The following is a 16,151-nucleotide window of genomic DNA, read 5'->3' on the forward strand; positions in this document are numbered from 1 at the left end:
ACATCCCCTCTCTGCAGCCCTGGCCTCTCCCCCAGCTCACACAGGTGCCCCATCCTTGCAGGCACAGACACGGCAGCACTGGCTCAGCAGCCCCTGTTTGCATTGCACAGAGCAGGGGGAGCACCCCCATGCTGTTGGTGTGGGGACATGAACCTGAGGGAGCACAAATGCCATCAGCCCTTGGGCCAGCAAGGGCTGGGGGACAGCAGGGAAACCACTCAGCTTTGTCGTGGCCTCTGCAGTCAGCCAGAGAGTTCGTTCCCATCAGCTGGGAGTTTCCTGTCCCACTGCAGACGCTGTTGCTCAGAGCCAGGGCAGTCCGGCAGCCACCCCCAAACTGCCCCAGACATTTCCTTGGCTTCACCTTTGCTTTCTCTCCTCTTTTCTGGTCCAGATTTCTTCCCATTTTCCTTCCCTGTCCCCTCCCATGCACACAGCCCATCCCTGTTCTCTCCCCTACAAACAGTCCATCCCTTTTTTCCCTTCCCTCTCTGGCCCCACTCCCCATTGCAGTTCCTGACTTGGCACCATGTGAACGTCACTTGGGCAGCCACGATCATCCTACAAGTGCTGCAGGAATTGTCTGCAGGCTCCTGCAGTGCCTGGTGCTGCTCCCTTGCCAGAGGCACCCCAGGCCAGGGGGGCACATCTGGGCTGCTGTGTCTGGCTCTGGGGCTCCCTGTTCTGGGCAGTGAGGAGGAGCTGCAGAGGCTCTGCAGGACTGACAGGATGGGCTTTGGGGCTGGCAGCAGAAGCTCAGGGACCTGGGCTTCTGGAGCTTCTGAAGAGGAGGCCCAGGGCTCATCCTGCAACTGCTCCAAGGGTGGTTTCAGAGAATCCCAGAATCAGCAAGGTTGGAAAAGACCTTGGAGATCATCAAGTCCAACCTGTGCCCTGACACTGCCTTGTCTACCTGAGACCCCTCTTCTCCAAGATAAACAACCCCAGCTCCCTCTGCCGCTCCTCAAAGCTCTTGTGTTCCAGACCCCTCTGCAGCCTTGTTGTCCTTCTCTGGACATGCTCCAGCCCCTCCATGGCCTTCCTCAACTGGGGGCCCAGAACTGGACACAGCACTCGAGGTGTGGCCTCACCAGTGCCAAGTGCAGGGGAAGAATCCCTGCCCTGCTCCTGCTGGCCACACCATTCCTGATCCAGGCCAGGAGCCATTGGCCTTCTTACTCATCTGGGCACACTGCTGGCTCATGTCCAGCCTGCTGCCCATGAGTCCCTGCAGGTCCCTTTCTGCCTGGCTGCTGTCCAGCCACTTTGTTCCCAGCCTGTAGCACTGCAGGGGTTGTTGTGGCCAAAGTGCAGGACCCAGCACTTGGTCTTGTTCAACCTGACCTTGTTGGATTTGGGCCCTGGATCCAGCCTGTCCAGGTCCCTCTGCAGAGCCCTCCTACCCTCCAGCAGATCCACACTCACACCCAGCTTGATGTCATCTGCAGATTTGCTGATGCTGGACTCAGTCCCCTCATGCACATCATCAGTGCAGATACTGAAATCCACGCTGGCTGGCTCTGATCCCTCGGCCATCCTGTGGGTGCACTGGGATGGCACTCAGGGTGATCTGTTCCAGAACCTTGCCAGGCACCCAGGTCAGGCTGACAGGCCTGGAGTTCCCCAGATCCTCCTTCCAGCCCTGCTTGGGGATGGGCTCGCACTGGCACCTCCAGTCCTCTGGGACCTCCCTGCTGAGCCAGCACTGATGGTAAATGATGGAGAGCAGCTTGGGGAGCTCATCCACAGCTCCCTCATCCCCCTGGGATGGATCCCATCCCATCCCATGCACCTGTGAGAATCTGAGTGGCTCAGCAGATCCCCAGCTGCTTCCTCCTGAAATACAGGGGCTGTTCTGCTCCCTGTGCCCATCCAGCAGCTCAGGAGAACACTTCTCCCAAGGACAACCTGTCTTATTCTTGAAAACTGAGGCAAAGAAGTGGTTAGGTACATCAGCCTTTCCCTCATATTTGGTAACCACATCTCCCCCAATAATGAATGGAGATTGTTCTTGTACCTCCTTTTGCCATAGATGTGTTTATAGAAACATTTTTATTATCCTTCACAGAAGTGGCCTGGTGAAGCCTTAAGCTTTCACCTCTCTAATTTTCTTTCTGTATAACCTAACATCCTTAAACATTTCCTGAGTTACCTGCCTCTCTGTCCAAAGGTGATGCACCTTCCTTTTTTACCCCAAGTTCCTGCAAAAGGCCCATCACATACAGAACGTCACCTGTTGGCTAAAGTACACCCCAGAGGAGGAAAATACAAGAGTCTATAAATGAAAAGAGGGAAAGCAAGCTAGGAAAGTAAAAGAAGAAGAGGCTGGGAAGGCTAACAAAAACTGGGACTCCCTTGACCACCTACCTCCTCCTACCCTTGCAGTACCTCAAATCCCTCCTCCAGTTCCTCTTTCTGTGGACCCAATTCCTCCTCCTCTCCCAGCTGTCATTCCTTTACCACCTCCTAACCCAGTTATACCTCCACCACCTTCCCCTCCACCCTCTCCTTACTCTCTTTACCCTTCACTACCGTCCCCTTACCTCTGCCATCTCATGCACCCCTTATTCACCAGCAAGTTCCTGCTCTGCCTCCCCCAGCACAAATGAGAAGCCAAACAACATCTCAGAATCTCATGCCCAAGAGTGAAGTTACCCAGTCAGCCTCCACAGCTGATGTTGTAACACCTGGTCCAAAGTGGCAAAAGTGAAAAATTGTTCCCCCTCAGAGAAGTTCCCATGGGTGGGGTGGCCAGTGAGATTGGATTTGTAAACGCTCCCTTGACTGCGTCCAAAGTTGGAAACTTTAAGAAAAAATTGCGACATTGAGTGGAAGACCCAGTAGGAATTGCAAATCAAATTGATCCATCTTTAGCCCTAATATTTATACATGGGGAGAATTGAACTCTATCTTTAACATCCTGTTTTCCCCGGAAGATACTCGATTAATACAAACTGAAGGAATGAAAATTTGGGAGTGAGAAAACCAACCTGGGCCCCCAGGTGACCAAAAAATGCCTTCAGTGGAGCCTGACTGGGACCCTAATCAAGAAGAGGGGAGAAGGAATATGAGAGGTTACAGGTCCCTGATGACCAGAGGGATAAAAGAATCAGTCCCTAGAGGGAGTAATACCAGGTTACCGTTGGACGGCACCCAGGAAAAAGACAAGACCCCAGCACCATGGCTTAATGGGCTAAAGCAAAACTTCCAGATTTACTCTGATGTTGACCCAGACAGCCCAGAAGACCAAACTTGGGTTCCCTGCAGTCGGGGATGACCCCAAGAATCCTTTTTTCCCAGCCTGATGTTTCCAAGAAGGAGTCTGAGTTCTTTGGCTCTGGTTTCCAAGGTTGTTTATTGTTTCTTATCTATAACATTTTTTCTCTGGCCTGCTGAGATCTTTTCAGCAGGTCAGACAGAGGCACACTCTCCATCCCAGGGCTGGTGTCTATGTTTTATCCTATGAACTATGTTTACTTTATTTATCATTATTTTCCAATACCTAAAGACACACAGCAGGGGACTTTCAATCAAAACAAATGCACCTTTTATTGCATGCCCATAGCAAATGTAACAGAAGGATTAGAAAGGCGATAAAGGACAGAGAGAGAGAGAAAGGAGGGTTGGGTTGGGGAAATTGCTACCAACAGGGAGATGAAATCCTCGTGGTCTGGCCAATAGATCCATCTGGTCACGTCGGGGAGAATCGCAAAGCCTTTGGTTAACTCAGGGCTCTTTTATAATCTACCGTCGGGAGGGGAGCAGGACGGCACATGGAGGGCACAGTGGAGAATAAATCCATTGGGAACAGGCACAGACAGTCCAGGTCTGAACAGCACAAACCGGAGCCAGCAGTGAGCGGGGCCCGTTGTTTCAGGACTGGTTCCTATGGGCAACATCCCGCTTCCCATGGCAGACATCCCGCTCCAGTCAGGCCAGCACCCCTGGGTTAGAATTTGAAGGGTCTCAGTCTCAGTCCTTTGGGAGGGCTTCAATCTCCGTCCGTGACGGCGGCTGTGACGCAGATGAGGGATCTTGGACCGTCTCTAACAGACTGACATCCCAAAACATAGTAGTAATTATGCATTTCCCCTTAAAAATATAAGTTTTGGAATTAGGAGAATTATAAATATTTTTCTTGCTTATAATACTATTAGTCTATATTTGTAATACAAAATTTTACTATTTATATCTAAATAACCAAAGCTGTTTTGCCAGCAAAAAATTTATTGGTCATTAGTTCTAAGTAACACAATTCCCAACATTAATTCATTCAGAAGTGTGGCTATTGATTTTTCCTTCTTTATGCTAATCAGTCCTATTTTGAATCCTTTTGTTATCTTTTTTATCATTTTCAAAGACAGGATAAAAGGGGCCACATTGGGCTCCGTGGAGACATTTCTGGGGCACATTTGGGGCAGTTTTGGGTCTGGGGAGGGAATTCAGAGAGAACTTGAGAGTCTGGAGGAAACTTGGGTGAGCCAAGTGGGCACTTGGAGGGGCACTCAGGGATTCTGAGGGACAGTTCGGGGTCCGGGGCAGCACTTGGGGGGCTCTGACGGGGATCGCTGGGGCGCGGGGGGTGATGGGAGTTGTAGGCACGGGAGGGTGTGTGTGTGTGTGTGTGTGTGTGTGTGGGTGTGTGTGCGTGTGTAATGCAGAGGGCCGGAGAGCATCACGGGAGTTCGAGGCCCAGCTGCCGTAGCTCTTAGTAAAGGCGCGGGGCATGACGGGAGATGAAGTCCCGGCTAGAACAGCACTGGGCATGCGCCGCGGAGCATGATGGGAGCCGTCGTCCCTGAAGTAGCTCCATCGCTTTGTTTGGGGGTCCGGCAAGGCACTTGGTGGACACTTCTGCATCCGAGCCGCGACTTGAGATCCTCGGGGGAACGTAAACGGTTCGGGAGCGCTTCGGGGGAGCTCCGGGAGCTTTAACCGGGCTCTTTAGGGCGGGGGCAGGGCAGGAGGTTTAGGCGCGGGACTGTGTTCTGAGGGGCTCTGGGGCCGCGGTGGAGGAGAGGAGATGAATTCTCAGAAGTGGCCGTACCGGGTATCTGTAGGGTTGTGAGCACTCAGGGTATCCGGTGACGCTTTTGGGGGCTCCCGAATGGGCGCTGAGGGGGCACTGAGAGATCCTGGAGGGTTTGGGGGACACTTAAGGGACAAAGGGGCAGCGGATGTAGGGGGTTCTGTAGAGCGCAGGGCATGACGGGCGTTGCAGTCCCGGCTCCAATGGGCTCAATCAGGCCGCAGGGCACGACGGGAGTTGTGGCTACCGTAGGCACCGTCCCCGAGTCTCCGATCTCCGGCGCTGATTGGCTGCTCGCGGTGATGGGCGGGAGTCTAGGCAAATGGGATACGGTGGAGGCGGGAACAGCCCATTCAACTTATCCAGTCCCTCCCAATACAGCCCAGTTCATCCCCAGTACAGACCAGTACAACCCCAGTACAGCCCTGTTTATCACAAGTAGAACCCAGTACGAGCCCAGTGCCCCTCCAGTCCCTCCCAGTACAGCCCAGTCCCTCCCTATACACCTGAGTTTATTCCCAGTCCCTCCCAGTTCATCCCAATGACATCCACACGATGCCCCAGTGTCCCCAGTCTTCTCCGCAATGGCCACACTGTCCCCAGTATGTCCCAGTATCCCCGAGGGTCACTCCCAGTATGTCCCAGTGTCTCCCACAGCGTTCCCAGTGTTCCCCAGTATGTCCCAGTCCCCCCCAGTGTTTCCAAGGACAGTTTCATTTCTCACGGTGGCCGTGGCAGCCAAACCCAGCAGTGGGGTCAGTGCAGTGCCCATGGCCACAGCCCCTTGCAGTGCCCAGTGCAGCTTGGGCTGATGATCCACCCTCACAGCTGGCCCAGGGCAGCTCTGCAGTGCCTTTGGTGGCACCTGGGACTGGCACCCACCTGAGCAGTGTGTCTGTTTGAGTGGGGAAACTCAGCAGTTTGAGATTGCTGCAAAAACCCCAAAAAGGGCAAACCCCTCTTAGGCTGGGTGCAGCCAGCTCTGCAAGCACAGCAGGGCCCAGGGCAGTGAGGACAGACAGGATGGGGCTGGGCAATGTGGAGCAAGGTTGTCCACACTGGGTCAGAGCTCCAGGCACAGCTTCTGTGAGCAGGCCAGAGCTGCTGAGGAGAGACCCTGGGTCAATATCAATCACAGAATGCTGCAATCACCTCTGCTCTAAAGAGAAATTTAACAAAAGACACCCTTTAAAAAAGGAATGTATATTTTATTACTGCTCTTTGAAAACTTTCTCCATAACTGGACTAGGAAAACTTTAATGACCCTCTCAGGGCTTTGCTGTTGTTTACATCAAACTCAGTCCTTGACAGTGTCTTCACAAAACTTCTCAAGAACTCAAAGTTATATTTAGACTCCTAATTTCTTGGAGTTCTAATGGCTCCCACTGAGGACCATGACTGCCTGCCTCTGCTTGCCCACACAAAGCCTCCTTCTGGGGGACATGCTGCACCACAGCCCTGCCCTGGCAGGGAAATTCCTTTCTGTTTGGGTCCCTTCTGTTTTCCCTATCTGCCCATTGCATTAATTCTTTCTTTCTCTGGCTGTTCTCTATTATGCCAAATTGATCCACCATCTCTGAAATCTCCCTTCAATCCCTCCCAGATCTCCTCTGCTGTCCTCAGTTTCCACTCCACTCAGCACAGAGCTGCCCTCATTTGCTATTTCAGAGGGTATAATTTACTCAGGCCTGAGCTGTAGTGAGGGATAACTCCCAACATCACATGGAAATGTAATCCTACCAGTGTGTTGTTTATATACAGTCACTAAATGTGAATTACAATTTACCCATTTCCATAAATCACACCCCAAGTTCCACAATTCAGTCCTTGTTTTCTCTATCCCTGCACCCTTGAGCCAGATGTCTTCATCTTCCCTCCAACCATCCTTGCTGGGAAAGCAGCCCCTGAATACTTGTTGCTGTGCTGAAAGTTCACAGGCACAGTAAAAACTGAATTAATTAACCCTTTTGGTATCAGCCCCAGGCTTTGTGTGGGCAGGCAGAGGCAGGCAGGAGGCAGAGCTGTCAGCAAAGGAAGGGCCCAGGCAGGTGGGGCAGCCGGGGGATGCCGACAGCCTGCAGGGACAGAGGCGCAGGGCAGGACAACATGGGACAGCCTGGGCTGCTCAGGGCACAGGGATGGGCAGCAGCTGCAAGACAGCCCTGCCAGAGCCACCTTGGGCAGCACTTTGGCCATGGCTGCTGGGCCTGGGCCTGAGGCAGGAGCAGGAGACAAGTGACCCTTGCAGGGCTGGGGCCTCATTGCCTCCTTGTCCCTGCTCAGCAGCCTGGCAGGGGCCGCCCCATGCTACTGCCCTTGCCATTGCACATCCCCACATGCCAGTGCCCATCCCGGGAAGAGCCCTGAGCAACGAGGGAGGGACAGGATCTGCCTGGCCAGGGGCTGGGGCTCAGGCCTTGGCCCTTTGCATTCCTCAAACACATCCAGGTTTGCTCAGCACCAGAGACACCTTTGCCTTGTTTGTGCCCAGCTGTCATCACTACCTCCAGTGTTCTGCTCTAACTGGAACCTGGGGACTCTTTCCCAGTGGTGTCCCTCAGGGGGAGGCATTAAAACTTCAAGAAAATTTGGAGTTTAAATTTAACTTTGTGTTATTGACTCTCAAAGACTGTGTCTGATGGAAACAACAGCAAAGCCCTGAGAGTGTCATTAAAGTTTTCCGAGTCCAGTTATGGAGAAAGTTTTCAAAGAGCAGTAATAAAATATACATTCCTTTTTTAAAGGGTGTCTTTTGTTAAATTTCTCTTTAGACCAGAGGTGATTGCAGCATTCTGTGATTGATATTGACCCAGGGTCTCTCCTCAGCAGCTCTGGCCTGCTCACAGAAGCTGTGCCTGGAGCTCTGACCCAGTGTGGACAACCTTGCTCCACATTGCCCAGCCCCATCCTGTCTGTCCTCACTACCCTGGGCCCTGCTGTGCTTGCAGAGCTGGCTGCACCCAGCCTAAGAGGGGTTTTCCCTTTTTGGGGTTTTTTGAAGCAATCTGAACCTCCTGAGTTTCCCCAGTGCAAACAGACACACTGCTCAGGTGTGTGCCTGCCCCAGGTGCCACCAAAGGCACTGCAGAGCTGCCCTGGGCCAGCTGTGAGGGTGGATCATCAGCCCAAGCTGCACTGGGCACTGCAAGGGGCTGTGGCCATGGGCACTGCACTGACCCCACTGCTGGGTTTGGCTGCCACGGCCACCGTGAGAAATTAAACTGTCCTTGGAAACACTGCGGAGGACTGGGACATACTGGGCACAATGGGGCCATTACGGGGAAGACTGGGGACACTGGGGTATCCTGTGGATGATATTGGGGGAGAACTGGGAGGGACTGGGCTGTACTGGGAGGGACAGGAGGGGCACAGGGGTTGTACTGGGTTCTACTTGGGATGAACTGGGCTGTAGTGGGGTTGTGTTGGTCTGTACTGGGGAAGAACTGGGCTCTACTGGGAGCGACTGGAGAAGTTGAATGTTCCCGTCTCCACCGCATCCCATTTGCCGAGACTCCCGCCCATCACCGCCCAAAGCCAATCAGCGCCTGGTTTAGGACCTCGGATGCGGTGTCTGATATCGGCCCTACTTTTTTTTTTTTTTTTTTTCCTGCAACTCCCGTCATGCCCCGCGGCCCCATTGAGCCCCTTTGGAGCCGGGACTACAACGCCCGTCATGCCCTGCGCTCCACAGAACCCCCGGACCCGCCACTGCTTTGTCCATTCATTAAGTGTCCGCCAGACCTTTCAGGATCCCTCAATCCCCCTCAGCGCCCATTCGGGAGCCCCCAAAAGCGTCCCCGGATACCCTGAGTGCTCCCAACCCCACAGATGCTCGGTACAGCCACTTCTGGGAATTCATCTCCTCTCCCCCGCCGCGGCCCCAGAGCCCCTCAGAACAGTCCCGCGCGTAAAGCTCCTGCCGAGCCCCCCGCCCTAAAGAGCCCGGTTAGAGTTCCCGGAGCTCCCCGCAAGTGCTCCCGAACAGTTTATGTTTACCCGAGGATCTCAAGTCACGGCTCGGACGCAGAAGTGTCCGCCAGGACCCTTCCCGGACCCCCCAAACCAAGGACTGGAGCCACTTCCGGGACTACGGCTCCCATCATGCTCCGCGGCGCATGTCCAGTGCTTTTCCAGCCGGGACTTCATCTCCCGTCATGCCCTGCGCCTTCACTTAGAGCCATTGCAGCTGCGCTTCAAACTCCCATGATGCTCCGCGGTCATGTTGGATTGTATTAGACCTGCGCCTACAACTCCCATCAATCTCCACGCCGCTGAAAGCCCCATCAGAGCCCCCCAAGGGCCCGCCCGGACCCCGAAGGGCCCCAAATTCCCCTCCCTGACCTCCAAGGGCCCCCGTGGACCCCCAAGTGCTGCCCCGGACCCCGAACTATCCCTCAGAATCCCGGAGTGCCCCTCCAAGTGCCCACCCGGATCCCCTAAGTGTCCTGCAGACCCTAAGTTCTCTCTGAATTCCCTCCCCAGACCCAAAACTGTCACAAACGTGCCCCAGAAAGTTCTCCATGAACCCCGAAGTGGCTCCTTTTACCCTTTCTGTGAAAATGAAAAAAAGATGACAAAAGGATTGAAAATAGGACTAATTACCATAAAGATAGAGAAATCAATTACACACAGTTTAATGAATTAATGTTGGGAATTGTGTTACCTAGAACCAATGACCAATAAATTTTTTGCTTGCTAAAAAAGTATGGATTTTTTAATATAAATATTAAAATTTAGTAATACAATTATAGAATAATACTATTATAAACAAGAAAAAAATAGTTACCATTTATTAATTCATTGCATTGAATTTTATGGGAAAATGCATACATTTTTTATGCTTTGGGATGTCATTCTGTAGGACACGGTCCAAAGATCCCTCATCTGCCTCAAGACCACAGTCAAGGACAGAGATTGAAGCCCCCCCAAGGACTGAGACTGAGACCCTTCAAATTCTAACGCAGGGGTGCTGGCCTGACTGGAGCGGGATGTCTGCCATGGGAAGCGGGATGTTTCCCATAGGAACCAGTCCTGAAACAACGGGCCCCGCTCACTGCTGGCACCGGTTTGTGCTGTTCAGACCTGGACTGTCTGTGCCTGTTCCCAATGGATTTATTCTCCACTGTGCCCTCCATGTGCCGTCCTGCTCCCTCCCGGCGGTAGATTATAAAAGAGCCTTGAGTTAACCAAAGACTTTGAGATTCTCCCCGACGTGACCAGATGGATCTATTGGCCAGACCACGAGGATTTCATCTCCCTGTTGGTAGCTATTTCCCCAACCCAACCCTCCTTTCTCTCTCTCTCTGTCCTTTATTGCCTTTCTAATCCTTCTGTTACATTTGGTATGGGCATGCAATAAAAGGTGCATTTGTTTTGATTGAAAGTCCCCTGCTGTGTGTCTTTAGGTATTGGAAAATAATGATAAATAAAGTAACATAGTTCATGGGATAAATCGTAGACACCAGCCCCGGGATGGAGAGTGTGCCTCTGTCTGACCTGCTGAAAAGATCTCAGCAGCCCAGAGAAAAAATGTTATAGATAAGAAACAATAAACAACCTTGGAAACCAGAGCCAAAGAATTCAGACTCCTTCTTGGAAACATCAGGCTGGGTAAAAAGGATTCTTGGGGTCATCCCCGACTGCAGGGAACCCCAGATTGGTCTTCTGGGCTATCTGGGTCAACATCAGAGTAAATCTGGAAGTTTTGCTTTAGCCTATTAAGCCATGGTGCTGGGGTGTTGTCTTTTTCCTGGGTGCCGTCCAACGCTAACCTGGTATTATTCCCTCTAGGGACTGATTCTTTTATCCCTCTGGTCATCAGGGACCTGTAACCTCTCATGTTCCTTCTCCCCTCTTCTTGATAAGGGTCCCAGTCAGGCTCCACTGAAGGCATTTTTTGGTCACCTGGGGGCCCAGGTTGGTTTTCTCTCTCCCAAATTTTCATTCCTTCAGTTCGTATTAATCGAGTCTGTTCCGGGAAAATAGGATGTTAAAGATGGAGTTCAGTTCTCCCCATGTATAAATATTAGGGCTAAAAATGGATCAATTTGATTTGCAATTCCTACTGGGTCTTCCACCAAGTTTCACAGTTCTTTCTTAAAGTTTCCAACTTTGGACGCAGTCAAGGGAGCCTTTACAAATCCAATCTCACTGGCCACCCCGCCCATGGGAACTTCTCTGAGGGGGAACAATTTTTCACTTTTGCCACTTTGGACCAGGTGTTACAACATCAGCTGTGGAGGCTGATGGGGTAACTGCACTCTTGGGCATGAAATTCTGAGATGTTGTTTGGCTTCTCGTTTGTGCTGGGGTAGGCAGAGCAGGAACTTGCTGGTGAATAAGGGGTGCATGAGATGGCAGAGGTAAGGGAACGGTAGTGAAGGGTAAAGAGAGTAAGGAGAGGGTTGAGGGGAAGGTAGTAGAGGTATACCTGGGTTAAGAGGTGGTAAAGGAATGACAGCTGGGAGAGGAGGAGGAATTGGGTCCACAGAAAGAGGCATTGGAGGAAGGATTTGAGGTACTGCAAGGGTAGGAGGGATGTAAGTGATCAAGGGGGTCCCAGTTTTTGTTAGCCTTCCCAGCCTCTTCTTTTACTTTCCTAGCTTGCTTTCCCTCTTTTCATTTATAGACTCTTGTATTTTCCTCCTCTGAGGTGTACTTTGGCCAACAGGTGACGTTCTGTATGTGATGAGCCTTTTGCAGGAACTTGGGGAAAAAATAAGGTGCATCACCTTTGGAATGAGAGGCAGGTAACTCAGGAAATGTTTAAGGATATTGTTAGGTTATGCAGAAAGAAAATTAGAGAGGTGAAAGCTTAAGACTTAACCAGGCCACTTCTGTGAAGGATAATAAAAATGTTTCTGTAAATACATTAATGGCAAAACGAGGTCCAAGGACAATCTGCATTCATTATTGGGGGAGATGGGGTTACCAAATATGAGGGAAATGCTGAGGCACCTAACCCATTCTTAGCTTCATTTTTCAAGAATAAGACAGGTTGTCCTCAGGACAAGTGTTCTGCTGAGCTGCTGGATGGGCACAGGGAGCAGAACAGCCCCCCTGCAATCCATGAGGGAGCAGTTGCTGACCTGCTGAGCCACTCAGATGCTCACAGGTGTCTCTGGGAGCAGATGGGATCCATCCCGGGGGGATGAGGGAGCTGTGGATGAGCTCCCCAAGCTGCTCTCCATCATTTATCATCAGTGCTGGCTCAGCAGGGAGGTCCCAGAGGACTGGAGGTGCCAGTGTGAGCCCATCCCCAAGAAGGGCTGGAAGGAGGAGCTGGGGAACTCCAGGCCTGTCAGCCTGAGCTGGGTGCCCGGCAAGGTTCTGGAACAGATCACCCTGAGTGCCATCACAGAACGCCCACATGGTGGCCGAGGGATCAGAGCCAGCCAGCGTGGATTTCAGTATCTGCACTGATGATGTGCATGAGGGGACTGAGTCCAGCATCAGCAAATTTGCAGATGACACCAAGGTGGGTGTGAATGTGGATCTGCTGGAAGGTAGGAGGGCTCTGCACAGGGTCTGGGACAGGCTGGATCCAGGGCCCAAATCCAACAAGGTGATGTTTCACAAGTCCAAGAGCTGGGTCCTGCACTTTGGTCACAACAACCCCTGCAGTGCTACAGGCTGGGGACAAAGTGGCTGGAGAGCAGCCAGGCAGAAAGGGACCTGCAGGGACTGATGGACAGCAGGCTGGACATGAGGCAGCAGTGTGCCCAGGTGGGCAAGAAGGCCAGAGGCTCCTGGCCTGGATCAGGAATGGTGTGGCCAGCAGGAGCAGGGCAGGGATTCTTCCCCTGCACTCGGCACTGGTGAGGCCACACGTCGAGGGCTGTGTCCAGTTCTGGGCCCCCAGTTTAGGAAGGCCATGGAGGGGCTGGAGCATGTCCAGAGAAGGGCAACAAGGCTGCGGAGGGGTCTCAACACAAGTCCTGTGAGGAGAGGCTGAGGGAGCTGGGGTTGTTCATCGTGGAGAAGGGGAGTCTCAGGTAGACAAGGAAGTGTCAGGGCACAGGTTGGACTTGATGATCTCCAAGGTCTTTTCCAACCTTGCTGATTCTGGGATTCTCTGGAACCACCCTTGGAGCAGTTGCAGGTTGAGCCCTGGGCCTCCTCTTCAGAAGCTCCAGCAGCCCAGGTCCCTCAGCTTCTCCTGCCAGCCCCAAAGCCCATCCTGTCAGTCCTGCAGAGCCTCTGCAGCTCCTCCTCACTGCCCAGAACAGGGAGCCCCAGAGCCAGACACAGCAGCCCAGATGTGCCCCCCTGGCCTGGGGTGCCTCTGGCAAGGGAGCAGCACCAGGCACTGCAGGAGCCTGCAGACAATTCCTGCAGCACTTGTAGGATGATCGTGGCTGCCCAAGTGACGTTCACATGGTGCCAAGTCAGGAACTGCAATGGGGAGTGGGGCCAGAGAGGGAAGGGAAAAAAGGGATGGACTGTTTGTAGGGGAGAGAACAGGGATGGGCTGTGTGCATGGGAGGGGACAGGGAAGGAAAATGGGAAGAAATCTGGACCAGAAAAGAGGAGAGAAAGCAAAGGTGAAGCCAAGGAAATGCTCAGGGCAGTTTGGGGGTGTCTGCCAGGCAGCCCTGGCTCTGAGCAACAGCGTCTGCATTGGGACAGGAAACTCCCAGCTGATGGGAACGAACTCTCTGGCTGACTGCAGAGGCCAGGACAAAGCTGAGTGCTTTCCCTGGTTTCCCCCAGCCCTTGCTGGCCCCTGGGGCTGATGGCATTTGTTCTCCCACATGTTCATGTCCCCACACCAACAGCATGGGGGTGCTCCCCCTGCTCTGTGCAATGCAAACAGGGGCTGCTGAGCCAATGCTGCCGTGTCTGTGCCTGCAAGGATGGGGCACCTGTGTGAGCTGGGGAAGAGGCCAGGGCTGCAGAGAGAGGATGTTGTTGGCAGCTCCATGAGGACGCTCTGGGACGCTGCCCTGGGCTGTGCAGCGCATTGGGGATGGACCAGCCCCTGCTCTGCTACTCCTTCCCATCTCCCCCAGGGCCCTTACAGAGCCCCAGCCATGCTGTTTGCCCCCAGCCTGCCCACGGCCAGCCTGGGGCTGCTCACGGGGCTTTTCTGTGCTGAGCATTGGCCTGGATGTGTTCTTGAGAGAGCCTGGGCAAGGAGCCTGGAGCCCCCAGGGCCTGGCCTGAGGCGTCAGCGCTGCCCCAGCAGTGCCCATGGCCTGTCCCTGCTGCAGCCCCGGCACTGCCACCCCCAGGGCTGTGCCCGGCCCCGAGAGCACTCAGGCCCCGCAGCAACACCAGGGCCACCAGGGCAGTGGGGCAGGGCCACGGCAGCAGCACTGGCAACACCAAGTGCTGCTGCTGCTGGGCACAGCTGCTGTGCCAGCACTGATCTGCCCCCAGCTCTGCACACAGACATTGCTGCTGCAGCTCCAGAGAAGGCAACAAAAGGGCATCTCTGCAGAAAACTTTGCTGGGAGGTCCTTTAATTCATTTAAAGGCACTTAGAGCACAGCCCCTCATTGACACAGTCTGTGGCCACAGGGAAGGTGAAGAGAAACAAAATGAGACATAGCACAAACAATTACATTTCTTTTTTGTCTATATGAAAAAATTAGAAAAAAAAACCTCCAATCAAACCAACAAAAATTATCAAATTTGACTTTTATTACAAGTGATTGGCAGAAATTGAACAGCAGTTTAATGTTTCCAAAACCATCCAGTCCTCAGTCTCCACACTCCAGCCTTGAGCTCCTGGTTCCTCAGGCTGTAGATGAGGGGGTTCAGGGCTGGAGTCACCACCGAGTACAGAACTGACAGGGCCAGATCCAGGGATGGGGAGGAGATGGAGGGGGGCTTCAGGTAGGCAAACGCTGCAGTGCTGAGGAACAGAGAGACCACGGCCAGGTGAGGGAGGCAGGTGGAAAAGGCTTTGTGCCGCCCCTGCTCAGAGGGGATCCTCAGCACAGCCCTGAAGATCTGCACATAGGAAAAAACAATGAACACAAAACAACCAAAATTGAAACAAACAGTTACAGCAAGAAGCCCAAATTCTCTGAGGTAGGATTTGGAGCAGGAGAGCTTCAGGATCTGGGGCACCTCACAGAAGAACTGGCCCAGGGCATTGCCATGGCACAGAGGCAGGGAAAATGTATTGGCCGTGTGCACGAGAGCAGTGAGAAAGGCACTGGCCCAGGCAGCAGATGCCATGTAGGCACAAGCTCTGCTGTCCAGGAGGGTCCCATAGTGCAGAGGTCTGCAGATGGACACGTAGCGGTCATAGCACATGACAGTCAAAATGAAATACTCTGTTATAGCATAGAAAACAAAAAAAAATACTTGGACAGCACATCCAGTGTAGGAGATGTCCCTGGTGTCCCAGAGGGAATTGTGCATGGCTTTGGGGACAGTGGTGCAGATGGAGCCCAGGTCAGTGAGTGTCGCAGTCGAGGCGGTCACGACATAAAGCAGAGACCACAAGTAGTCTCAGTTGGTAACACTTGGCAACAGTTTATTAATGAAAATGGCTGATCTTTTATACACTTTCCAGTTGTTTACCCTTCTTCTACCTTAGCTATTGGCCACAATAATTCAATATCATGCCATTGGTGAAAAGTTACTCTGACTCCACCTAACTTTCTACAATCGCTTCGTCCAGCTGTAGAATGCTCTTATCTTCCTTCTCTCAATCTCCTTGGTTACGGCCTTGGAGAAAGCTCCTTATCAGCTTCTTCTTCTTCTTACTTCTTGCTCCTTTAGCTAACAGGCCCGCTGCTAGCCCCTTCCACAATTCCCCCTTTTTTGTTTTTGAACTGTAAATACAGCTGCTATGGATTTTTGCAGGGCCCTTTGCAAAAACCCAAGCAGAGAGGGGACACACAAAATCACAATCACAACCATCAACAAAATTCCCACTCTTAATACAATTGTTCCTGTCCTTCATCCATCTTCAAGTACCGATATATGGTCTTAGCCAGTGTCATCCGCACGCTCTGCTTCAGCTGAAGAACCATCGATCCTGTCCTTTCCCACACGCTCTAGGTAAGGTTTGACACAGCGAGCAGGAACCCATCGAGGACCATTATCTGTCAAAACACAAGCATAACCCCTTCCCCAGGTTATCAGTTCCACTGGACCAGACCAT

At 52.7% G+C, this 16,151-nt stretch overlaps 1 protein-coding gene and 1 long non-coding RNA gene across 4 annotated transcripts in view; one reads left to right on the plus strand and one right to left on the minus strand.

The window, feature by feature from the left end:
* Window positions 1-16,151, plus strand: part of LOC141727738 (uncharacterized) — a 667,665-nt gene that overhangs the window by 391,194 nt on the left and 260,320 nt on the right. Inside the window, exons 1-2 of one of the 3 annotated variants that reach the window (XR_012578666.1) lie at window positions 4,780-4,898; window positions 9,891-10,412. The exons of 1 other annotated variant lie outside the window; for it this stretch is intronic. This is a non-coding gene — a long non-coding RNA (uncharacterized LOC141727738). Of the gene's footprint in view, window positions 1-4,779; window positions 4,899-9,890; window positions 10,413-16,151 lie in introns of those variants that run through there. One more of the 3 variants, XR_012578665.1, reaches the window with a different exon arrangement.
* LOC141727746 (olfactory receptor 14J1-like) lies at window positions 14,708-15,295 on the minus strand. The gene has a single exon (XM_074534031.1). It carries the CDS (start codon window positions 15,293-15,295, stop codon window positions 14,708-14,710), a length of 588 nt encoding a protein of 195 aa, XP_074390132.1.

The sequence above is a fragment of the Zonotrichia albicollis genome, unplaced genomic scaffold, assembly GCF_047830755.1.
Source record: "Zonotrichia albicollis isolate bZonAlb1 unplaced genomic scaffold, bZonAlb1.hap1 Scaffold_254, whole genome shotgun sequence".
Lineage (NCBI taxonomy): Eukaryota > Metazoa > Chordata > Aves > Passeriformes > Passerellidae > Zonotrichia > Zonotrichia albicollis.